This window comes from Myxocyprinus asiaticus, chromosome 43 (assembly GCF_019703515.2).
Source record: "Myxocyprinus asiaticus isolate MX2 ecotype Aquarium Trade chromosome 43, UBuf_Myxa_2, whole genome shotgun sequence".
Classification (NCBI taxonomy): domain Eukaryota; kingdom Metazoa; phylum Chordata; class Actinopteri; order Cypriniformes; family Catostomidae; genus Myxocyprinus; species Myxocyprinus asiaticus.
In genome coordinates this window covers 11,022,642-11,043,981 of record NC_059386.1, presented here as the reverse complement: position 1 = coordinate 11,043,981, position 21,340 = coordinate 11,022,642, and the positions used below count along the sequence as shown (strand labels likewise).

The 21,340-nt window shown below is 38.1% G+C and overlaps 1 protein-coding gene and 1 long non-coding RNA gene across 2 annotated transcripts; one reads left to right on the top strand and one right to left on the bottom strand.

The window, feature by feature from the left end:
* Window positions 1-1,249: 1,249 nt before the first annotated feature.
* LOC127433462 (sorting nexin-18-like) lies at window positions 1,250-6,093 on the top strand. Its single transcript, XM_051685402.1, has 2 exons — window positions 1,250-2,935; window positions 4,002-6,093. Exons 1-2 carry the CDS (start codon window positions 1,492-1,494, stop codon window positions 4,232-4,234), a joined length of 1,677 nt encoding a protein of 558 aa, XP_051541362.1. The 5' UTR covers window positions 1,250-1,491; the 3' UTR covers window positions 4,235-6,093.
* Window positions 6,094-14,127: 8,034 nt separating this feature from the next.
* On the bottom strand, window positions 14,128-17,000 carry LOC127433497 (uncharacterized). The gene is made up of 4 exons (XR_007895888.1): window positions 16,832-17,000; window positions 16,620-16,678; window positions 14,433-16,305; window positions 14,128-14,304 (listed from the first exon to the last, which is right to left on the bottom strand). It is a non-coding gene; the product is annotated as an uncharacterized LOC127433497 (long non-coding RNA).
* Window positions 17,001-21,340: the final 4,340 nt, after the last annotated feature.

Sequence of the window (21,340 nt, the reverse complement as noted above, 5' to 3'; positions counted from 1 at the left end):
TCACGTGACAAGGAGCTAACTGTGCCAAATATTTGTTTGATGGTGACCTCTACTGGTTAAAGTAACGCATCATTCTTCAAGAATATTAACATGATACTTGAAACTTGTTGTGTTGTCTGAGATCATATATCCAAAGGAACGCGTCGTGCTTAAAATTAAAATAGTTTCTTTTTTAAAGACCTGGTAAACTTATTGGCAACATGATGCAAACAATGCTCAGTACGAGTTAAAGGATAAACGACAAATAATTAGAAGTAAATGTAAGTCCACAACACCACTGTGTTCATAATGAAAATAAAATAAATGTAATAATAATGATGTTTTAAAATCAATATTTATTAGGCACACTGAATTTGAAACCACAAATTATCATCAATCAAAAGAAAATTATTCAATTGATAAAAACTGTATTGCATTATGTTTATGCATAACAACAAGTTTTCAAGCAACCTTTGACCAGTAATACCAGTCTCATTTGGGTGAGTATAAACTGCAGTATCATGACTGCAGTAATATGCCAACTGAAACCTTGGCATATCTTATCATTCATAAGCTCATGGGTTAATTTGCAGCCTAAACAACCTAAACACTTATTGTAAATCAAATTATCTGTATGGGCTGTATTACCTTAGATGATATGCATGAATCTTAACCATTTTCGAGAAGTGTTTTTCATGCTTCACTTATATATATATATATATATATATATATATATATATATATATATATATATATATATATATATATATAAGAAAAGTTATATAAGTAACTTTTGATATTACATTTGGCTGATAGTTGAATACATATTATATGATAGTTGGCGACATTAATATACAATACATAAATTATGAAGCACAGAAATGTATACATAAAATTAACAAACATTTGTACATTTTATGTTTTAAACATAGCCTTATAAACATTCAAATCGTAATAAATGTCATGAAACTTTGATTCATACATTTACATTTCTATGCATATTTGTCCAAGAACTACTGATCTGTTAAGCATTATATAATGTTTATTAATGAGTCATTAATAATAAGGTTATTATAAAGTGTTACCGAAAAAAGACTCTGAAAGATATAATAAAATAAAGCCAAATAATTTACAAGATAATATGTCACTCGATAAGGAAATAACAATGAAGAAATGTCAAATAATTCCTTCTCCTGGTCTTATAGTGGCAGACTCAATGAAAGGGCAATGGGTTTTTTCGTTACCCTAGGCTGATTATTCTGATTGGCTCCACCCTCGATTATTCTGCCCTGGACCGCAGAGAGGCAGGAGGACACAAAACCCACAAACTTTTTTCAGCACTCTGCTAAGTGGAATTTTGAACTAGTTTCCATGGAGTAATGTCTTCCAAAAGTTTCGACGTGTTTTTATAGAAACAAAGACCGTGCATTACTTAAGAGGTGGAGATTTAAAAGAACGGCACGGAGAGCATACTATAACTCTGGAAACTGAGTTTAACCAGCGTTTCCAACTATGGCGCTAAGAGCGAGAGCATTATACGACTTCATCCCTGAAAATCCCGGCGAGATCTCTGTGACAGAAAACGAACTTCTAACGTTGTGTAGTGAAGAGGTTGTCGATGGTTGGTTGGAGGGTACAAACAGCAGAGGTGAGACCGGACTCTTCCCTGCATCATACGTGGAGATTATAAAAACTGACCCACCAGTACACGGCAATGGGACATCCGCTAGTACTGAATATTACCACCAAACTAGTCCTCAGAGGAGGGACACCTCGAACGAGTCGACACCCACTCATTCCGCTACTTACCTGGGACATCAACAACAGCGACACAGTTTTCAGACGAGCCAAGGAAGCGACGAGGATTGGGACGACGACTGGGATGACAACGTAACGGCAGAGGAACAAGGCGGGAAACCTGAAAAAAGCGGGAATCCTCAAGCGCGTTATTCCAGCACAGGTTCCACAGCGGCTCGACGTGGTAGTTCGCAACAGTCTAAAAGCACAGCGACTGTTGGCAAAAATCTCAACAGGTTTACAACCTTTGTTAGGTCAGGAGGTGAAGCTTTTGTTTTAGGCGAAGCCTCAGGTTTGGTCAGAGATGGAGACAAAATATTCGTGGATATGGGCCAGTATGGTCTAGAATGGCAGGCGAACCCGTATCCATTTACTTGCACTGTCGACGACCCCACAAAACAGACCAAATTCAAAGGCATGAAGAGCTATATGTCCTATGGACTTACGCCAAGTCACACTCAGATCCAAGTGAACAGAAGATACAAGCACTTTGACTGGCTTTACGCGCGGCTTGTTGAAAAGTTTCCAGTTATTTCAGTCCCTCATTTGCCTGAAAAGCAGGCCACAGGACGATTCGAGGAGGACTTCATTTCCAAGCGAAGGAAAGGTTTAATATGGTGGATGAATCACATGACGAGTCATCCAGTTTTATCCAAGTGTGATGTTTTCCAGCATTTCCTTACCTGCAGCAGCAACGACGAAAAAGCCTGGAAGCAAGGCAAGAGGAAGGCCGAGAAGGACGACCTAGTTGGCGCCAATTTTTTCCTCACTATCTGTCCTCCAGCTTTACCTCTTGACTTACAAGAGGTGGAGAGCAAAGTAGATGCTTTCAAAACGTTCACCAAAAAGATGGACGAAAACCTCCTACAGGTCAATGTCACCATTAACGAATTTGCCCGAAAGCAGATCACAGGTTTTAAGAAGGAATATCAGAGAGTTGGACAGGCTTTCAGACTTATGAGTCAGGCCTTCGAATGCGACCAGCAAGTGTACTCCATTCCATTAAACAAGGCCATGGCGTACACTGGAGAAATCTATGAGACCATTGGAGATTACTATGCTGAACAGCCCCGTCAGGACTTGGAGCCAATTTCCGATCTTTTAGCGATTTACCAGGGACACCTTGCAAACTTTCCAGACATTATCCATGTAGAGAAAGGTTTGGGATTTTTCTCATGTGTTCGCTCAAATATGTCTTGTCAGAATGTGTTTGCATGTCATAAAATGTGGCTATAAGTCAGAAGGTCATATTTTTTGTTGCATGCTATGAGCTGCACAGTCAACTCACCATACATCAGGTTAATAATTACAAAATGGAAAAAGCAGTATTGTAAATTGCTGTTGCATGGTGTATGGTTGACAAATCATTTGAAATCAATGGTTGACTTAAGAAGAAGCTCTGAAATGGGTCTAGAAAGTGTTCTCGCAAAGGCAAGCAGATGATGCAAAGTGGCCCTCTTTTTAGATTTATTAACTTTTTATACCTAGTAGCAAGTGGCACATAGCAACAAGCTCTCAGCAGCATGTCAAATGTCGTCCTGATTTCTCCCTGGTGCACAAGAGAGCATATGGGGCCGGCTTGTCTTTGCAGCATGGGATGTGTGTTGCTATGATGGAATGATGCCAACTCTTGTAATTCCCACATCCCTTTAGCAGGGGAAGTGTATCGTTTTAAGTATATTTTTCCTTTATTGTGTAATGATGAAATTGAACAATGCCATCCTTTACTGTAGAATCATATTTCAGGGTTTACTTCACATCACACAAATTGTCAATGCGGTTTTGCATGAGAAATTGTCTTCATAAAACAACTGACATTGGGAAAGCTTTGTGTTGAAGGATCTGTTCCTAAGCTTAGAGCCCCAGCACAGGGTAGCTGTGAATACTCACACAACACTGATTCACAGTTTAACCCCACTGATTGAGTTTAATACAGAAACACATCCCAAAACTAACATTCATCATAAAATATAAAAACAATTGTCCATGTAGCTGTCTACAAGAGTGTGCAGGGAATATTTAATTCTCCTGAAGATCTTCTTAACCCAGATTCCAAAGAGAGCTGTAAGCCTTAGATCTGAGGCCTTGACTGGTCTGAGCTTGCATTTTTGAGTGTTTGAAGTGGGAACATCTAAAATCAAGCATGCATGTGTTTGCAAACACATTTTGATTTATTCAATGTTGTCCTTGTTCTTGTCCCCCCATTAACTTCTCACATTCTCCAGGAGCCCTGACCAAGGCAAAGGAGAGCCAGAAAGATGGCACTGCAGGCGGAGGTATACACGAACGCTGCAACATCATCTCCTGCGCTACGCTAGCCGAGATCCAGCACTTTCATCGCATACGAGTGCGTGACTTCAAGGCACAGATGCAACACTTCTTACAGCAGCAGATCAGCTTCTTTCAAAAAATCACAGGCAAGTTGGAGGAAGCCCGGGACATGTATGATCAGGCTTAGAAAGGTCAATGCCTGCACAACCTCTGCAGCCTTTCTAGATAACTTTTATACAGAACTGAAATAAAATGAAAGTGATAGTTGACCCAAAAATGTAAACTTTGTCATCATTTACTTACCCTATTGACTTTCTGTTGTGTTGTGGTGACAGCGGGTGGCGATGTTCTCTCATGCATCCAGACGCAAGTTCCACTCACTCTGCCATTGCGTAGCTAGCGTTTTTATCCAGTAAAATCACAAGGAAAATGCAAACAGATGTTTCCCCGCTCATGATATACATCCACTGATGTACAGATGCAATTTTTCATTCATTAAATGAAAACGTTATTTTAAGGTGGATTAGGGATGTCCCGATACCATTTTTTTTTGTTGAGAACTAGTACCTGTACCAATACTTCCTTTTTGGTACTCCCTGATACCAAGTCCGATACCTGTTTTGGTTTTGTTTTATTTTTTCTGAATTCCATATCAACAGGTTATTAAATTTTATCATCAAAATGGTGTTTAAATAAATTAATTCATTAAAACTTTAATCAAATGAAAATATAACAATACATTATTGAACATAATATTGTATTATTTTTATCAAATATACAGAATATCACAGCACAATCCAAAACACGTCTTTGGAGTTATTTTTGTCAAATAAAGTGCTGCAGAACAGAGCATCACAGATGTGAGAAATTGCTTAAATGTAATACAATTACTATTGATTTATTATTATTATTATTAGTAATAGTAGTATTACAGTGAATATTACATAACTATACAGTAGTGATATATTTCTGTCATACTTTTTTCATTTAAATTGAGCTTTTATTTTGAAGTGTTTCTGTGTTATGACCATCTATCTGGAAAAGCCGGTCACTACATGACTCAAAGTGATTATTAAACCACAAAAGCCTGCTATTTAATTAAATAAATATGAAGTCTTTTTGTGTCGAGCTACAAAGTGAATTGGCGCTCTGTTCGCTGTCATCTGCTACAAACAGAGCATGCGATGCTCATGATGGTGTTTTCCGTGTATGAGCCAAGGAGCTCTAAAAGGTGTGAGCACTTTGTGTCTTTATGTCAGCACAACACCGGCTCCACACATTCACAAGCACTCACATTTGAAGTGTGCAGCACGTGCAAACTATATATTTATCTAATTTAAATTGCAGCTTTTGTGGCTAAATAATCTCACAAGGACATAAAGTAATTTTAATTTGTGCGCTGAAGGTTTACAGAATGACGTTCGTACGTCAGATGGTATCGGTTTTTGGTATCGGAGCATTTTGACGAGCACAAGTACAAGTATATTTATTGGAATATCAAAACAGTAAAAGATAATTTGACATTGTCTTCACATAGCCAAATTAATATTCATGAGTTTCGCCACTTTGTGGTGTTGAATGTTCCCACAGTTTTTTAAAACAAAGTGATGCCCATGGCTTTAGTATCAATTAACCCATCTTTTTTCCATACAATCTGAATGATGACTGAGGGTAACAATTTGCCTAGCATCTCCTTTTGTGTTCCGCAAAAGAAACTGGAACAACATTAGGGTAAATAAATTATTTTTTATGTGTGTTTGAACTATCCCTTTAACTGAACCCTTTTTTTTATTCTAGATCCATGAATATATAGGAACTTTCTTTTTAGGAATGTTTTGGATGGCATGATTTATGAGCAAAGAGTAATGTTAACAGTGTTTTCCAGAGATTGACATTGGTCCTTAAAATGTATAATTCATTATTATAAATAAAATAACATAATCTGATTATACATAGCAGTCATAAATGTTTTCTGTCATTTTGAAACCCTTGAAAAGTGTAACCACGATTTTGTTTTTTTTTGTTTTTAAATTTTTTTTATTGATTCACACATCAAACAAAGAAAAGCAAAACATATATACACAGAATCAACATTTAACCCCCACTACCACCCCTCCCAATCCCCAACCCCAGCCCAACCCCTCAACAAACACCCCTGTGGTCACACATGAGCGCCAATGTTAATCTAGGGGGTTTACACAATTTTGCTTCACTATGATCAAGGACTGAATCCATCAAAAGATTAAAGTTTCCTCCCAATATTATATCATGAGGGGTGCCAGCGGCTTGCAACATCCCTTCAAGATCTATAAAAAAGCCCTGATCATCAACGTTAGGTGCATATATATTAGCCAAAAATAAGAATTTGCCCCTGAATTTCTGCTAAAACAAAAATGACTCTTCCTAATTTATCTTTAATCTGTTTGATACATTTGAATTGTAGATGCTTACTTATCAGTGTAATGACTCCCCTGCTCTTACTTGAGCCAGCACTAAAGAAAAAATGCCCACCCCATATCTTCCCAAATTTTTCAGCTTCCTGTAGGGAATGATGTGTTTCTTGAAGAAACACTATATCATATTTCTTACGTTTAATAAGAGAAATAACCTACCTTCTTTTTATGGGGTGCCCCAACCCATTCACATTCCACATGGAGAGAGACAATCCACTCATATTAACATTTGACATTTTGACATAATAGAAAAAATAGATTGTGTGTCATAAACAAAATTATAAAGACCAAATTCCAACATTAGTGCAACAATCAAACCCCAAACTTCCCCCCGAACCAAACAAACAGAAAAAGAAAAACGTGCGCATTAACCCCGCGCACGACAGCGCCAACTGGCATCCATCCCTCTAAATTCAAACAGTCCATGTACGCCTACGAGAGCCCCCGCAACAACTTTGCCATCAGATTGCTCAAGTCCGGTGTTTCTATACAAATTTTGTGAGACAGAATTACACAACAAAAGATAATCTCTAAAACAAACTCCAGCCAATATGGGGAATAAACACAAAGAATGTGTAGATTCATCCACATGACTGTCTCAAAGGGGTGTTCCTCCACAAAACAAACTCCAGCCGCTAGGTGGAACCAGCACAAAAAAAAAAAAAAAGAAGAAAAGAAAAGAAAAAAAGCCGCTCAGTTTCCAGTCAACAGTCAAACAAATGTTCAGTGAGCCAGTCCATTTGGCTGCTACATGAGTGCAACAAATGACCTAATCACTCCAATGACTTGCAAGAAATACTCCACAAAACAAACTCCAGCCAATAGGAGGCATAAGCATAAAGAACGTGCAGATTCATCCACAAACTGTCCCAAAGGAGTGTTACTTCACAAAATAAACTCCAGCCACTAGGTGGAACCAGTACAAAAAGAACCAAAAAAGGTGCTCAGTTTCCTCGGACAGTCAAGTGAATGTTCAGTGATTCAGTCCACTCGGCTGCAACGTGAGTACCACAAAATAACTTACTCACTCCATTGACTTTATGAAGGACATTGCTTGCTGGGGACATGTGAATGTTTTACGGCCATCCTTAGCATCTATTCTCAATTTGGCCGGGAACATCAGTGCAAAAGTGACCTACCGTTGATGTAAGAGTTTCTTGCATTCCTTGAATCGATCTCATTTATCTCTTGTCGAATTCGCAAAGTCTGGGAACAAGTAAATGCTGTGGTTCTTCCAAGAAAGCCTTCCTTTATACCTCACCTTGCGTAACACGAGATCTTTATCGGATGATCTCAGAAATTTGGCCAGAATTGATCGGGGCCTGTCTCTCTCGGTGGATCGCCGAGCTGGAACCCTGTGAGCTCGCTCGATTTCCAACTTATGGCCTGTTATGTCGAGCAGACATGGAAAGAGCCCATCAAGGAATTTCACCATATTCTGTCCTTCATCGGCCTCAGGAATTCCAACAATACGGACGTTATTCCGCCGGCTACGGTTCTCCAAATCCTCCAACTTCTCCCAGACATGCTCCAAATCCACCTTGGTCGCTAGCGGATTAGCAGATAATTCCCTCTCCGATGACACCAGATAATCGATCCGTTTCATACCCCACTCTTGTAACCATCTCAGTAAATTTCGTCTCCATGGTAGTGATCGATCGACGTATTATAGCAAGATCCTCCAAGTCAGCAATGACCTTCGTCAGCATTGCCGACATGTTCAACATTTCTCGCCAAAATGCCCTCATTTCTCTGACCAAATAGACTCCCTGGCTCGAGGCCTCCAGAGGGGTGTCAGCTTGAGTACATAAGTGTCTTTTAATGTCTCCAGAGCCAGAGGATTTTGAATTCTTTGACATATTGTCCTCCTAGAACAGTTATGGAACAGAGTGTATCGAATCTCACTGGTTTATGACATTAATAGTGTTAAAACTAGCAAAGTACGCAGAGCTCTCTGTCCACGCGTCCGAACCTCGCATGGCGTCATGTGACCTCCGTAACCACGATTTTAAGTTTACCATTTAATAGTCTAAGCAGCTACAGTTGACAGTTCAATGTTAACAACACAAATGACCTCCTTGTAATTGTGTGCATGTACTCAATGAGCTTATTCCATGGACTTTAATAAGAGTATATTTAAAAGTATTTGTTTCTTTTAAACTGTCCTCTGATTCCTTGAGTAATTTTAATACAGATATTAAGATACATTACGCTTTTGGATGTCTCACTATGTTGCACTGTCTATATCAAATATGGTTGTTGTGCAATCCCTTTTCATTCCTGTTTATGATCCTTGTCAGTCTGTGCAAGCTTTACTCTCACTCATGATCAACTTTTATCTAATCTGCTCTGAGGGAGAGGCCCATGCCTGTTTCATATTAAGAGCTTGTAAGAGAGACGAAACTCAGTTTCTCAGCCCTGGACGAGAAGTGCAAAAGAAACAATGACCTAGAATACATGGGCTGAACCTTCTTTATCTTGATGACATTCCAGACGAGGCAAAGAGGATCACTCACGGTTCTAGTTTACCAGAGCTTTCATTATTTAGTTTAGACTTTTCCTCCTATGCAACAACTAAGTACATGGTTCATTTAACTTCAGTTTATTTGAGCTTAGCAGACATACTTAGCATCATGGCTCTGATGCGACAACCTGTTCTAAACAGTTTACCAGCTGTATGATCATGGCTGCTATAAAAAATGAAGTGAAACCTTTGAAAAAGCATAAAAGAAAAACAGGAAAATAAATGTAACTATCAAGGGAAATTAGCATGCTAAACTATAGTACCCAGCTGCAACAAACCCCTTGAAGATTAAGTGTGTATATTTAGTTGTAAAAATTCTTCTTCTATTCTACCTAAAATGCAGAGGAAACTATAAATAAGCTATTTAATGTTTTATTCCTCCAAAAAGTTTAAAGACTTTAAAAATGTTTGTGTATCTCACAGGGCTGGGCATTGAGACTTGTATGGCTATATTTCAGTTATAATGTCCATTTTGCTTATATATGAAAGAAATTCTCTCCCAACTTATGATGTTAATTTTACAGGAGTCCTTCCAGCTAGATACATTATGAAAATGAGTGTGTGGCAGGGCGGAGGGCGGGGCGGGTCGTGATTCCGCACACCCGGCCCCTGATTGGGCTGATTAGCCTGAGAGAGAGAGAGAGAGAGAGAGAGTGTGAGTGAGTGAGTGAGTGAGTGTGTGAGTGTGTGTGTGTGTGAGAGAGAGAGAGTGTGTGTGAGAGAGAGAGAGTGTGTGTGAGAGAGAGAGAGTGTGTGTGTGAGAGAGTGTGTGTGTGAGAGAGAGTGTGTGTGAGTGTGAGTGAGTGAGTGAGTGAGTTACGGACAGCTGTCCAACACCTGTGTGAGTGTGTGTCTCTGTCTTTTGGTTTAAGTTCATTATTAAAATATTATTTATATTGTTAAGCTGGTTCTCACCTCCTCCTTTCCATTGATGTGTTACAGAGTGCATTTTAAATAGAGAGAGGAGTCGAATGGCTTCTTTACCTCATCTGTGCTATTTGTGATTAGAATTAAATGTTTATGTTTTGTTGTTTTTGATCAATAATTGACCATAAAGAACAGAAATGAAATTACAAGAGACTTGTAATGGATCTTGCGTGGATTTTGTCTTTGGACTCACATTACACGCAATAAGTTAATTCAAGAGTCAAGTATGCTGAAATTCTTCGCCAATGTACTATATCACTGGTGAGTGAAATCTGAACATTTAACAGCTAATGGCTGATAACAGATATGTTTTTAGAAATTTGGTCTCATGTGAGTTATTTACTCACATTGTAGAGAGTTGCGCATAGATGTAGTACAAGATTGATCATGGGATTTAAGAATCGATACTGAGATCATTCAAATGAAGATTGCAATACATCAGAAAATCTATATTTTTATCCAGTCCTAGTATCTCAACCAGCCCTACACAGCAACATTGGCTCAACAAATGGCGCAGGATTATGTTTGCTCGACAGACAGGAGGAGTGTTTGGGAAAATTGTTTGGAGAAAGTCATTATTTTTGCTATTCCAGGATGCGTTTCCCAAATGCATTGTTACCCAACTATGATCGCAAGTTCCATCGTTACCAACATAGTTCAACGATTGGTGATTCCTGAAACCGTAGTTCCAACCAACATTCGCAAATTCCAATGCAAAGTTGTGTGGATAGAACTACAGCTGTTTACTTGTGGTTAAAAGCATAGTTCCTTGTTAGTTTGCTGTGTGGACATCATTTGACATCACTGAGGCTTCTATATCTTTTATTCCATATATATCTTTAACTCTATCAATACTTTGACCATGTTTACATGCACTTAAGAAAACTGCTTATTTTTGCAGAAAGCGGCATTCTAAAACATCACGGCAGGTGCCGTCTTGTGCATGGTCGGGTGCTCAGCCTTTCAATGTATACTCATTTGACCGCAAGCCCATGCAGATGTGTATAGCACATGCAAGTTAAAGGGATAGTTCACCCAAAAATGAAAATTCTCTCATCATTTACTCACCCTAGTGCCATCCCAGATATATGACTTTCTTTTTTCTGCTGAACACAAACGAAGATTTTTAGAAGAATTTTTCAGCCTTGTAGGTCCATACAATGATAGTGAATGGTGACCAAGTACATAAAGCACATAAAGGCAGCATAAAAGTAATCCATAAGACTCCAGTGGTTTAATCCATGTCTTCTAAAGCAATCCAGTTGGTTTTGGGTGAGAATGGCCAAAACGAAACTCCTTTTTCACTGTACATCTAGCCATTGCAGTCTCTAGGCACAATCATGATTTCAAGCTCGATGACAATTCCTAGTGCTTGACAAATACACAGTGCGCTGGATGGCACTAGGAATCAAGCTTGAAATAATGATTGCCAAGAAGACTGCTGATATCAAGATTTATAGTGACAATTTAGTTACATTTTGGTCTGTTCTCATCCAAAACTGATTGGATCGCTTCAGAAGATGGATTAAACCACTGAAGTTGTATGGATTACTTTTATGCTGCCTATATATGCTTTTTGGAGCTTCAAAGTTTTGGTCACCATTCACTTGCATTGTATGGATCGACAGTGCTGAGATATTGTTCTAAAAAATCTTTGTGTTCAGCAGAAGAAAGAAAGTCATACACATCTGGGAAGGCATGAGGGTGAGTAAATGATGAGGGAATTTTCATTTTTGGGTGAACTATCCCTTTAAGACTGCTTTGTGATACTGTTTAGCACAATCAATGCCAGGTGCATGTGCAGACGATGTGGGGTTGCTCACCAAATGTCCGCATGTACTATGCTGATGATGACATTTGCACGTGGCATGGGGAGAACCAAAGTATACTTTGGCCTTAAAGATGTTGTAAGCGATTTTAGCCGTTTTAGAATCTCGACAAGCTGAGCCGGTGGATTAGCCACGTCCCCTCTTTCCAAAACCCCGCACTCCAAAGATACCAAATAAGCTTTATTGAGGCCAACATCGTGCAGAAACGGTTGTTAAAAACAACAGCAGCAAAATAGCGCTCTCAACTGACAACTGTTATGAGCAACATGGCATAAAAATAGCATTATGACTCAACATTTTGCTGCAGCTATAACACTATGAGAACGCACAAAATGATTGACAGGCAGAAATTGTCAATGTCCTCGGCCCACAGAGACTTTTTGTTTGCTGTTTACAGAGTCCAGCGCTGTCACAGAGACCGGTGAGATATCTCAGTAAACTTATTTCATTAATATCTTTCAGGGAGTAGTAAAATGTTTTGCATTCCTTTCCATTTAAAAATCACTTACAGCACCTTTAAGTTATCACTAAGGGATTACTTCACTTATGGGATTTGTTGCAACTTGCTCAAGATGTCCAATTAAATGACCTCTTGAAGGAGAGTGTACCTTTGTCAGTTTGCATACTAAGGGAAAGAACTGAGTAGCTATTCTCTCTCTGCAGTTGAATTATTTATAGGAGCTAAAGTCAGCCTTCTCATTCCACACACTGCCTGCTTCTCTTTTCACACACTCAGGTCCTTACTCATGAAGAATTTATTCCCACACCCCTCTAATCACTAAAAAGACAACACATATTGGTCATAAAACAGCAATAATGAGAAAAGGAAGGGAACACTGCAGATCTGTGTGTGTTTTATGTACCAAATGACAAGGCCAAATCATTTAAATATTTGGCTTAATGCTTATTTTGGAGCTACAAAGAAATTATGAGTGATGCTGTGCCAATAGGCATGTAATATTTAAATATACCACATGAGTATTATATATAAATAAGTTACACATTTTCAATCTTACTAAAATTTTACAGTTCAAATCTGTAAATGATAAAAAAAAACAAAAAAAAACAATGATTTTATTTGAAATCATACATTAATGTGTGATGTTATGACAACATTGTTCATTAGATTGTGACATTAGTTTAGCTGATTCAGAAACACTTTCACTCACACATAAATACTAACATTCATAAACAGTACCTGCAGCTCATAGTAAATTCAAGGTGTTATAGGATACAGTGACAACCACGGTCCAAAAGTAACACTTGCTAAACACCAAATGTGAGTAAAAATTTAATTTGGCAAGCAAATAATACAAACCCATACAATTACTTGCCAGTTGGCCAGTAAATGTATTTGGAAAAACAACATTATACATGGTTTAAATAGAACTGTAAGAATGATACTCTGACCCTCAATGATGTGACGAAAACAATGCAAAACAATCACACTGTACGAAATCTTTTGCGGCATGCTCTTTTTCTAACCTAAGTGAAAAATTTGCTTTGAGAAGTTTATCTAGGATGCCAAGAAGTTTTCTTAAGAACTTCATGTGGTGACACATATGCAGAATATTCCTCACATTAAGCCATCAGAATGAAAATTTGAGGAATTTAATCACAATGTGTCTTCACATTTTTGTGACAGGTACACTGATCTATATATATATATATAACTGGATTGCTCATAGAATTCTAAACTGCCAGCAGTAGGTGAAGCCACCGGAAATGCTCTGGCGGCCATCTAACTATTCCCTACCGACAGAGGGCATCGACCGTCAAAAGACGAAACTCTCAATATGACCCAATGTGCGGCGTTTAACCGCGAAACAACGCTCACTAAAGGATGTGGCAAAAGTGCCCACAGGTTGTAATTTGCACATCAGCAGATTTTAAAGTTATAATCACTGAGATCAGTGATTGTTAATAAAAAGCTTTGTGTGTTGATATTGTAACCAGACAGTACATCTTCAGAATAAATACAGAAGTACCTAATATAAAAATGTAGTATACACACACAAGTTCATATGCAGTAGTATATACATGAATTTACCTTTACTTAATGGAATTATCCCATGCATTTGCATTCATTTCTGGAATATGTACATACCAGCTTGTGAGCATTTAATCATTTCAAGAATCCCCTGATCTATTAAATCATAATCAGAAAGAGGTTTATTGACATATGCACACTAAAGGAAATCATACATATATATATATATATATATATATATATATATATATATATATATATATATATTTTGTTCAATAACAGAAGCTTCCAAGTACACACAAAAATGGACTATTAAACTGAACAATATAATAAAAATTTGAAGATATGTGGGGACAAATCTGCTAATGGATTTAATAACAATCCCGCAGTAAAGCAATTTAAGTCAGCTTTCAAAAGAATTGTAGCAAGACATGCCATCAGAGCTAGTGGGAACTGTTCTCCACCGGTTAGCACAGTGGGACTGGAGGCAACACCTTCTGATATGCTGGCATTTCAGGCAAAGTGACGTTAAGCCTGAAACAGAAGACAGAGAAAAACATCACTGTAAGTCTTCCCAGCTTGTCCATGTTCAAAGAAGCTGTGGTGGGTTACATAGCAGGCTTTGTAGTTAAAATAACTATGAAGAAGATTGAGTGCACTACCTCTATATCAGCACTCAGTGTCGAGAGCTCTTCCCAAGATGAACACACTGATGTGGACTTACCAGACCATCAGACAGTGTCCTGAAAGTCTGCAAGACAGCTGAGAAATGTATTAAACAGCACACACTCATAAGGCCCATCTCTGAATTTGACACCAAATTTAAATCCAGGGTCTCCACAAAGGTTCTGGAACTCCATGTTGGTTCTGATTTCAAGGAACTTGAGGCACACGTTCAACCTAGAACCATACAACAATCATCATACTTGCATTGCAGAATCATCAAGTGCATTGCAGAAAGCCGCACTAACATCAGGCTCCAATTCATTGCCAAGGAAACGTGCTGCATCACACTCCAAACGGCTGAGGAAAACTCTGGGCAAGCTTTTACTGCAAAAAAAAAAAAATCAGTAAGATATAAAGATCAGGGGCCGGTTATAACTTAGCCTAGTTGTGGCGTAAATGGGCACTAAGTCACAATTTACGCTCTACTAAATATTTGAGCATTGCATCATTAAACGTAACCCTACGTATAAACTAAATATTTACAGAAGACTCCGACCAGGAGTAACGGATGGAATAAAAAAGCAGACTGATATTTTATGACATCAATGAGCTCATGTTTTGCTTGACAGGCATCAATCATTTCGACATACAGTATGATGTTGACATTTACGAGAGAGAAAAAAAAAAACTTACTTTTAAGCGTCTCTTCAGCATGAAACCATTCAAACGGTGCAGTTTTCAGGATGCGTCGCCCGGTGTCAAGTTTCAACATTCAAAATATATATAGGATATTAAAATTAATAAATGTCTGTTTTTCCAGCCTGTTGTATTAGTATTTATTTATCACCCCTCATTTATTTTAGATTAAGTTCATATATGTTATTTACACAGGGCAAATATACTATTTATCAGGTCTACTTTTATTACGTATCATATTTTAATGGGGATATAATTTATTACAGCTGACAGTTACATGAGCAAATAAGGTTTGAACATCAACCGTAACAAGATCAAACTGAAATTCACGGCTTTTTAACACTTCTGTGTACAAATTTGAAGGCTGCTTATTGGATCAATATAGGTAAACGTCATATTATGCGACTACGCTTTACAGAGAGCTTAAAACCTACTAGTTAAATCTTGCCTTAAGAACAGGTGGTGCAACCAAATTAAGCACTGACTTAGTTACAAACTAACTAGTAGTTACTAAGCCCTTAGTGTGAACTTTACATCCCAACTTACGTAAGACCTTACACACAGCTATTTACTCAAACTCATGTACTTCCAAACCTGTATGACTTTTTCTGTGGAACATAAAAGATGATATTTTAAAGAATGTTTTTGTCCATATAATGAAAGTCGATGGTGATCAAAACAAGCTATTTTGCTCACCATTTACTTTCTTTATATGGAATATAAAATACCTTTTTTTGGGTTCTGCAAAAGAAAGTCACATGGATTTGGAAGGACATGAGGTTGAGTAAATGATGACAGAATTTAGATTTTTGGATCAATTTTTCTATTAACATTAAAAGTTATAACTATCTGAAACAGTCATTTTATAAGACTATTGCTATACTGCATGTTGCAAAAGTATCTTCATTGCAAATAAAAACATATAACATCATCTTTTTTACTCAGTTATTGTTGTCTGTTGTCTTACCTGTTAAAACAGCTCTTCAGTGAAGTCATACAGCTTTTCCTCCTGTTGCAAATCAATTCCGGTTTTATCTAACATTCAGTTGGATGATTAATGAAATCCAAACTGCAAACTTACCTTAACTTCTACAATATTAATGTGCTCCTCATCAATAACGATTGACCACTTTAGAAATCATGCCAGTGAGTTGGGCCGTATTCAGGCCTGCACTGCAAAAAGTACAATTCACACACGGAGAATTAATGCAAGCCCACATTATATTCATCAGTTGTATCACCGGTGTTGATCTGCCAATAGATATTCAACTTGACCAAAAAAGCTAACTTGGTGAGCTATACTGTTATTCATTGTGGTTATTTTCCTAAGCTAACTTTAGGTACATAGCTAATATTCATTTAGCCTAAGAAAATAACCACAATGAATGTTCAACGTAAACAAAAGTTACAAAGCATAATTATGTATTCAGAATAAACACTTTAAAGCCTGCCAAACATATGTTTGAAAATGTCTACTGATATCTTACCTCAGTTTCTTAAACTTGTTTCTACTGAGGTAACCCGTACGTCACTGAAGGTAATGCTGCTGCAATAGAGTAACATAACAGGCTCACACTTAGAATAAGCAAGGGGAAAATTAAATAACTAATTACATGTATAGGAAGATTGCATTGTGATGCTGTATATGCAGACTTAAAAAAATTTTTTTAAAGTGACTGAATGGGTAAAAATTACTCACCAAAACAGATGATTTCCCATTGAGACCCATAGGAATACAGAATGTTATGGAATACAAAGATGGCGGTGCAGTAGCTTCACTGTATATATATAGATCAGTAGACAGGTACTGTTTCACCGACAGTGTTTTCTCAACTCATCCAACATTGGCAGTATGGCAAAAGTTAATTTTGGACCCTGGTAACAACATACGGATGTGGGAAAATATTGATCATTTAAACAAACTAGGAATTGCCAAGGTAACTTTCAGTAGCAACAAGTGTGCTTTATACCTGTTGCTTGTTGGAAAGCAACATTTGTGGTGTGAATATGTCTGAGAGGGCTTTAATTTGTGGTCAATATAATATTTTAAATTTAGACACTTCTTTAAAATATACAGTTGTGTAGTTTCAGTTTCTTCTTTAAATTCAAGCCATGCCAAAATTCTATAGCAAATGTGACCATGTAAATAAACATAAGGCATTAAGGTACAGCATAATGCTATAGTGCATGGTTTTTGAAAACAATTTAGAAAAGCAAAATGAATATAAAATTTTTTGGCATATCCTACCTCCTGCACTTTGTATACTGTAAAATTAACATGCAACAGATATAACTGCACATAGTAAAGTGGCAAGACTATGTAACTGCAAAATATTCTGATCAACTAATTGGTGGCAAATCTGTATTTTGTACACATGCAAAACTTCTGGAAAAAAATAATCTGATCTGAAGATCTGAACTGTGGTAGGACAAAACTACAACAACTGGAGAACATCAAAAATGAATTTGCAACAACAAAAATGTTATGATGAATATTTCCCTTGAGACAAAGCCAACAGACCTTCAGTCTACAAGGTTGAAATCCAAATGCCAACAAATAATGTGCATAAGTATTTTGAGTGTTTCAGTGTAACTTCTTTGTTTAAGGGGTGGAGTTGCTGGTGAACACCTCTGGGCAGAATCAAGGTCAAGTGGACTCCATATGCAAATGAGAAATGGAGACACAGCTCGATCAATTGCTGGCACCGAATTTGCATCATGAATGCCCTCTAAAACAGGACTGCCAGGGCAACTTGGAGTGAGTGGGATTACTATTACAGAAGGAACAGTGAGACTTCTCTCAGGTTGACCCAGATATGGGCCTGTGGCTGAAATATCTTCACCAGGGTTCTACGTTAGGTCCTGCATCATTGTTGGGTGGGCTCACTTTTCCCTGTGGTGCCAGAAGAATAAGGACCACAAGAATGACAATCAAGTGGAGGCAGGCAAGAAGTGGAAGTAGGATAAGTAGGGGGTCAGATGCAGGTCTTGGTAAAGACTCCATCCGGACTAGAGTATTTTTGGGGTAGGGGTCCAGTTTGCCCTAAGTTGTACGGGGCACATGCGGAATCATGGATCTGCCACGTGTGTGGTTCCCCCAGCGGTTTTGAGGTTTCAGCTTTGCAGCAGTCCTGTGGGGTCTCATTATTGGATCAACGTGAGATGGAAGAAACATGGTGACATAGCATGTGTTGTTTTGTTGAATGTTGGCAACCTGGTTGGCCGCAAAGGCGGCTCTGAAAGTATATGCTTGTCTGTAATGGGGTCATAGTGTAATACTAAGTACACAAATTCCCCAATGGCAGGCTGGACATTCGCCACCTTCAAAAGGAAAACAAATGAGTCATTAAGTGGATGGACTGCCATGACATTGTACCTGGCCGCTGTTGTGTTACCATAATTGGCAGTGAAGTTTATGTTTTCCTCAATGGTCACACTACCTTGTACCACATCCCTAAATGAGAACAACTCCACTGAGTGAGACGCTCCCCCAAGGTCAAATGTGACTTTGACTAGCTTGCCATGTTTTGGAGGCTCAAGGATCTCAAAGATGGGGTCGTTAGCACTAAGAATGGCCAATTCTGTCACATCTAGGATGTCTTTTCTTAACTTCACTGGGATGCCATCTGGAATCCTGACATGCTCTCCAAGGTGGATCAGGGACCTAACAGTGATGTTTACCACCTGGTTAGTCAGGTTACTCTCAGACATGAAGACAGTGAACTCAAAGCTATCCTGAGAGGATGACAAGTCAGTCATGTGATACAACACTCTGCCAGTGTGCAGTTCCTCCTGATCAAAGTGTGGTAACGGTTCTTCCATGACCATGATACTCCCGTGACTTGGTGGGGCTGTAACTGAATACTTAATGGATGCATCTCTCTCACTGGTCACTGCAGCCAGGTGCTCAAGTGTCAGAGTCACTGTGGTCTGACCTTGCAACAGTGTCAATCCAGTATTGTTGACCACACTGATGATGATATTATCTACTTCTACACTGAAAAGCTTGTAGAGTGGTCTGTGGAATCCATCAGTGATATTGAAGTAGATCACTCCTGATGAGGGTTCTTCCTTTTGGACAAAATGCACCCTTCCATGATTTACATCAGCTTGGGTATAGGTGATGGCAGACTTATTCAGCTGACCCACCAAAGCAAGGAAGCCATTTTTGGGCTTGCTGTTCAAAGTATAATGAATCTCCTCCAGTGGAGTGTCCTGGTCCTCCACATAGAGATTTTCAGGGTCCAAGGTCACAGTGTCCCCTTTAACCATTCTGAGCCTAGGGGATCCGGTCTTCAGCACAGGAGGCTGATCATTAACAGGGTTCACAGTAATATTAAATAATTCAGATACCATATGGTCTGCATTCTGGGGTCGCTGAGCAAGCTTGCCTTTAGGGTTTAGCCACACATCAAAAGTAAAGTTATTGTGAGTGGTCTCCGAGTCGTCATGTACATATATGATTCCATGCTTGTGGAGGTTGAATTGAGAGAACTTTGCTCTTTCATGTGTAAGGTTCTTTTCACCAACAACAATTGTACTATGGTGGGGTGGAGAGGTGATTTCGTAAAAGACTTCATAGAAATGACGTTCTGCTTCATCTAATTTTTCAAGAAAGTTGGATGCACCCAGCTTTGATTTATCTATGAGAACACTACTACCCTCGGTGACAACAGCACCTGAATAATAAATATGAATGAATAATGAAAAACATTTTTTAGTAAAAACATTTAAAAAAATATTTACATTTGTATTTTAAAGTATTATCTTATTCAATGTATTGATTTTTGTTTAATTTTTTTTTATTGAATTTATTTGTATAAATCTTTTAATTCCACATATTTGGTGCAGTTCCAGTAAACATCACCAAAAGTCAGAAAGCATTACCTGTGTTTGCACAGAGTGCACTCCTGTGCTCTGGGCCAATATTTTCATAAGAGATGTGGATATTAAAGGTGTGAGCTTGGAGAGATGCTGGGGAGCATGATGCAGTGAACGAATCTGTAGCTGTCCATGAAATAGGTTTAGCCTGTGCATACAACACAGCACCTTCTTTCATCTAAAATAACAGAAGAGTTAAAATTATTACATAAATGCTAATAATGCCACTTGTTATAAATAAATAAGCTTAAAGAACAAGCTGGTGATTGGAAGAAGAGGAAGTTCGGAAAATGTGGACTAAAAGCTGATTTCGTAAATACCATGTTTTGAGTGAAAGAGGTGATTTCTTGTGTGGAATTTCCGGCATGTTTCCATATCAGCTGGCCTGGAGGGGGCACTCTTCATGGCCAGATGTCTATTACTTGCTGGAGTTATGATGAATTCTAGGCTGTCTGGAGGAGAATCTAAATCCTCTGCACTAAGGTCTTCAGTTGTTAACTCTGTCAAAGAACCTTCCCACACCTATTAAAAGAAATTGAACCAGAATATGTCTGTCTGCCTCTCTGTCTGTCTGTCAAGTATTTTTTACAGCAGAAGCTAAATCAGGATTTGTTTACTGAGACACCTACTGGCCAAAGTGGGCATCTCGAGTTGCAGGCTCCTCACAATTCAAGTCCAATGTTTTATTAAATGGGTAGTGTACCCAAAAAAACAAAATGTTATCATAGTTTACTCATCCTCAAACCTGTATTACTTTCTTCTGTGGAATTTTATTTGTCTGAGAAAAATAAAGCTTATTATTTTTATTAAAATGTCACCATTCAGTCACCATTCACTTTGATTGCATTTTGTCTTCAATACAATGAAAGCGAATGGTGTCTGAGACTGTCATTTTGCCTAACATATTGTTTGTGTGTGTGTGTGTGTGTGTGTGTGTGTGTGTTTCTAAGAAAAAGTCATATAGGTTTGGAACAACATGAGCGTAAATAAATGACTAAATTTGTATTTTTATTTTTGCGCGTACAAACGCAAAAACGCTTTCAGTGTGAACAGCTTCAGACAGATTTGGTTATCAGTCTCTCGTTTTTGTCGTCCTGAATTTTTTGTTATTTTAGTATATCAGGTACAAATCAGTCATGTAAAAACATCACGTCATATAATAATATTTACAACGATTATTGACATCACTCAGTGACAGTGTAGCCTACTAATAATCTAAATTAATATATCTGTTCAGTGTAGTCTAAAAACCCGGAAGAGAATGAGCATTTTTGAGCCATATGGGTTCCCTCAGGATTTCTCTACAAGTTTTTATATTGGCAGCTTT